Source organism: Triticum aestivum, chromosome 4D (genome assembly GCF_018294505.1).
Source record: "Triticum aestivum cultivar Chinese Spring chromosome 4D, IWGSC CS RefSeq v2.1, whole genome shotgun sequence".
Lineage (NCBI taxonomy): Eukaryota > Viridiplantae > Streptophyta > Magnoliopsida > Poales > Poaceae > Triticum > Triticum aestivum.
Window position 1 is genome coordinate 474,505,765 of NC_057805.1, and position 4,742 is coordinate 474,510,506.

At 43.7% G+C, this 4,742-nt stretch overlaps 1 protein-coding gene across 1 annotated transcript; it reads right to left on the bottom strand.

Annotated features, from left to right (window-relative positions):
• Positions 1-1,081: 1,081 nt before the first annotated feature.
• Positions 1,082-2,690, bottom strand: LOC123100386 (CEN-like protein 2). The gene is made up of 4 exons (XM_044522323.1): positions 2,296-2,690; positions 2,139-2,200; positions 1,854-1,894; positions 1,082-1,779 (listed from the first exon to the last, which is right to left on the bottom strand). Exons 1-4 carry the CDS (start codon positions 2,494-2,496, stop codon positions 1,556-1,558), a joined length of 528 nt encoding a protein of 175 aa, XP_044378258.1. The 5' UTR covers positions 2,497-2,690; the 3' UTR covers positions 1,082-1,555.
• Between the last annotated feature and the right edge of the window lie 2,052 nt (positions 2,691-4,742).

Here is a 4,742-nt window from a genome sequence, read left to right on the forward strand (position 1 = left end):
CAATGAAGGATCCAACGATATTTATGTCGTATATGTTAATATTTTTTCTATAAAACTTGATCAAAGTTTACAAAGTTGGACTTAAGACAAAGCTAATATATGGTGTAAATAAAAAAGGAGGGAGTACATAATATTATGTGCTGGTATTTTAAATGATTTCATTTATTATTTTAGATGAATCATATTAGTATTCCGATACTATGTCACCGTATCATGATATGATATTAGTATTCTTTCTTATCTAATTTAATAGTACTCCACTATGTCATGTCAATACTATGCTATTTGTTATTGCACAAGTCTGCATGATACTGGGTTATGATACCCCAGCCCACTATGAGAGATTTAGTTGATACATATACACCTAGCTTGTATTAGACTTTAATGTCTTCATAAATGCGGTCTATTTAGCTGACGCATATTTTTTTCTTTTTCGAAAAGGAGGCTGGACCCCAGTTAGCAGGTGCATATATGCCTAGATTATATGACTTGAATTTTGATCTTTATTCCATAGGTGGAGGCGCACTAGCTGCTAGTTGCTATGAGAAGTTGATCATAACTCTTTGCCCTTGTGAATGACCATGTGAGAACATTTGAACTCTTGGTAATGATTAAATGATATGTTGGATATATGTAAACCACTCCAATCTACTTTGTGTAATTGTACCATCCGTTGAAACTACTTGTACCTTCCATGTTTGTTGATTGTCTTAGTTAGCCATTTGCTACAACCAGTAGGTTGTTAAATCTTCTATTATGCATCATGTTAGATATTATGACTCATACATATTAACGTTAGTTTTTCATGGATATAAACTATAGCTAGGCATGTTGACCCAGAAAGTGCACAAACTTAATTAAGGAAGGCATACGTAGGCGCATATATATGCTAATGATCAAAGATTGCCAAATCGACCAAAGGGGCCGGGACACCAAAATGGTGGGAAAAGGATGGCCAAGAACTGATGCCTCTTCACACCAGCCACAACCAGCCATATCAATTAATATTACAAATTGCACACACACACAACAGATACGGCAAGATCTAGTATCTATATACTCAGACAATCAAGATCAACCATGCAAGGCATATATATTTTTTAGAGCGGAGACGCGGCCTTAAAGATGAGGTCCTTACAGAAATGAAAATAGTACGAGGTTCAAAACGGGTAAGAAAGATTATAGGCCCTGAGGGCAACAACAGTAGCGCAGGTAGGTGGGCCACAGCCATTGTGCCTTTTCCACCTTTCACTAGCCTACTACTACCAGACACGTCGACGGTCTTCTGCTAGCTATCATTCTGCTCCCAGAGTCCCAGTGAACACGTACAAAATAGGAGTTGAACTAAATTCACTCTAGTGGCGTACACAAGCTCACAGGTTGACTAGTAGGAGCAACTAATTAAACTAACCGAAGAGCTGAACAGTAGGAAGACTAGCAGAAACAGTGGACACAAGACCACAAGCAAACTCTTATTTTAACGGAGCCATATATATATAGCTAATACCAGTAGCTAAGCCATAACTTGATCCATAGGCTTGTAGCATTTTCCACATCAGCGGCGGCGCGCCGCTGTCTCCCGCTGCGCGTTGAAGTAGACGGCAGCGACCGGGAGGCCGAGGTCGTTCTCGTCGGCGAAGCGGCGAGTGTTGAAGCAGTCCCTGGTGGAAGGAGCTCGAGGGTTCACAGCCTGCCGCTTCTTCTGTTTGAACAGCACGAAGACGAACCGGTGAATGCCGATGGTGGGCTTCGGGCTCTCATAGCTCACCACCTCGCTCCCTGCATGCATTATTCAAGTGCATGTTTATCCAGACAAATTAAGGATGTAGCCAATGAGAGAAAAGGGCACTGACCGAAAGAAGCGTCAGTGGTGCCAGGAATATCAGTGACGATCCTGCATATACACAAAAGCTCATAGCCTGATAAACATATTCTTATGCATAGCTGATCATATAAATCTGTGCCAATTTATGCTCACTAGACAAAAACTAACAGGTTTGATGCCCACAGGAATGCAACTAATGGGTCACCAGATAATTAATTTGTGCTCGATCACTTGGACTGAGCATTCGATATACATGGTAATTGTACTGGTTGGACTTCTGATCGATTGAGCTAGGTTGGGTTAGTATAATTACCAGTGGAGATGCTCCCTCAGGTATGGATCACTAGGCCCTGGCACATCTGGGTCCGTCATGACCTGAAGAGCAGCAATCATACTCGGTTATCAGCTGTATGCTAGCTAGCTTACTTTGTGTACGCGTCAGGTGGCCAAGGAGGAGAGGAAGCGCAAACCAGAGTGAAGAAAGATCTCATGTCGCCGCCCGGGACCTGAATACGTGGCTTGGACACGACCGCCGACGGCAAGAACTCGTGGCCATTGGACACCTGCTTGTCGGAGCTGTAGGTCACCGTCATATTCACCATCGGGTTGAAGTTGTCAATGACCTCCCCGATGACCTTTCCGACGACGAGAGGGTTTCGCACCCTAGCCATGGCTACCAAGCTGCTGGTAGTAGAAGCACGAGCTAAACAAAGCCTTGAGGAATGAGGAACTCTAACCTGATGGTTGTTGCCGAGATTGGGTGGCGTAGATGCTCTATTTATAGCTGTGCAACAGCATATCTGGTCGAAGCACAGCAAATCGATCTCTCATTCCTAGAGAACCTTTTTTTTTACTTAATCGGTTATAACTCCCAAAGGCTTTTTGAGCTGGCCAAAAAAAACAGCCTTCCCCTCCCAATATATAGGGAGCAAAGCTTTACCTCCCAATCCCCTCCCCAAAACCCTAGTTGTGCACGCGAGAACTTTCCTCCCCCCAACAACCATTGTCGTCGACCGCGAGTTCGTCAACCCGGCTATTTTCACCGGTGGCGCCACCCCCATCCGACCCAAGCTGCCTCTCCCGGCCCATTCAAGGCCTACCAACGCCTCATAGCTAGCACCGTCGCCCCCCGCCACCACCAATCAACCAGCGTGCCGCCATTCCCCACCTCCAGTCTACCTTGGCGGCAATGATGACATCAGCGACATCAAGGAAGCTCGTTGGTCCCACCGGTGAGGTGGGCGGCGGCGAGTCATGAGCCAAGGTAACCTCCATCGTGTAATTATATAGGATGAAATTCAACCTTCGACGGAGACAGAGGATTTGCCGGAATTTGAGTTTGGGCTCCCGCAATTTGAATACTATGCCAACTTCAATGGCATCGCTAGGAAGCACAAGTGATGTGGGCATCTCCTATGCTCTGTTCGGCGTGTTTGCTACGACGGAGCAACTAGGAAGAGGTTTCTAGGTTTTCATTTGAAGGGTTTTATAGCTTGTGAATATGAAAAGTGGATTGACAATGAATGGGAAGGTAGGGCAAAAGATGTCATTCGTGATGTTGCAAAGAAGAACAACAAACTGGAGAAAAGAATCAACGAAATTGAGATTGAAATTCAAATAGGGGGATGAGGGCAAAGATGCACAGAGAGCAGTTGAATTTGAGGGCGAGAATACTCGGATTTTGTTAGGATATCGATCCTCCTCATGTTGGATGTGAGGACATGACCATTTGAAGCCTTTAGGCAGCCCAAAGTTCTGCCAAAGACCACTACTCAATAGGGTTATGACCTAGGGTCATTTTTGTCTTTGCAGGTGAGGGAAGGGTGTGTCTAGCCCTTCATCCAGCATCTAGCCACCATCACAAGTGAAAAAAATTAGGTTGGCCTCCATTGGAGAAAAAGAAGAAGAGAAAACCAAGAGAGGAAGAGAAAGAGAGGAAGATTGAAGGAAGAGCTTGCAAGCAAGAAAAGGAAGCTTATTCCCAAGGGTCTGATGATCTGCTCCACTACATTCTCTCCTTCAACCTGTGATTCCATAATTTTTGGTGAGATTGTTTACATTCCTAGATCTTGAGCCCTAAATCTTCTCATTGACATCAATAATTGAGAGGTCTTGATGTATGAGAGCCTCTAGAGCTATCTAGAGAAGAACTTGTTGTATCCCATATTTGATTATAGTGAAAGAAGATTTGAGTGGCTTCGGCACGTAAAAATACTTGTGCTCATCTCTACTATTGTGTGGTTTTCGCTTGGCACCAGACACCTCTGAGATGGATGTCTGAAGTGCAGCCCTGCAAAAGAGAAAGTGAGGACAAGTATTAAGTTCCGACCTAAGTTCTGGTTGACAAAACTTACTCCATATATGTAGTCACATATGTTTCCTTTCGTGATTGAGCAATGATCCATGAGTTAGTGCATAGAGGTGGTGTTGAAGTTACTTTATTTTTTTGAAAGTGTTTCATATCACCGTTAAGCATGTGCTAATTCCCAGAAGATTTTGTGTTATATTATGTTTTGTAATGTAGATAATGACAACTTTAAATTTAATGCAGATAAAGGTACTTTCAGAATTTGATTAAAATGCAACATCCAAAATCTAAGGATTTTTAGGAGTTAGATTTCAGGAATGGATTTTTGGGAGTTAACTATTTTCCATTAGAGATGCCCTAAGAGCCGTCGGTGAGACAATTGGGGGTAGGGTGAAGTTATAAAGCTGGATTATCACAAACAAGTGTCGATCCCACAAGGAAAAGGGTAGATGTGAGATTGGGGGGGAGTGGAGAAGGGTTGGGCTAGGTTAAACTAGGTTTCGTGTGTCACCTTTGTGGAGGTTGCATACATCCTTTCTGCCTTGGCTAACCTTCTAACCGCAACGTAGAGGTTGTCGAGCCTATTGCATGCCTCAAGGTGCTGAGATA

Coding starts and splice junctions, on each gene's coding strand:
- LOC123100386 (XM_044522323.1), bottom strand. CDS start 2,496: ATGGCTAGGGTGCGAAACCCTCTCGTCGTCGGAAAGGTCATCGGGGAG. Junction 2,201..2,295: donor TGAGATCTTTCTTCACTCTG/GTTTGCGCTTCC, acceptor GCTGCTCTTCAG/GTCATGACGGACCCAGATGT. Junction 1,895..2,138: donor CTGAGGGAGCATCTCCACTG/GTAATTATACTA, acceptor GTGTATATGCAG/GATCGTCACTGATATTCCTG.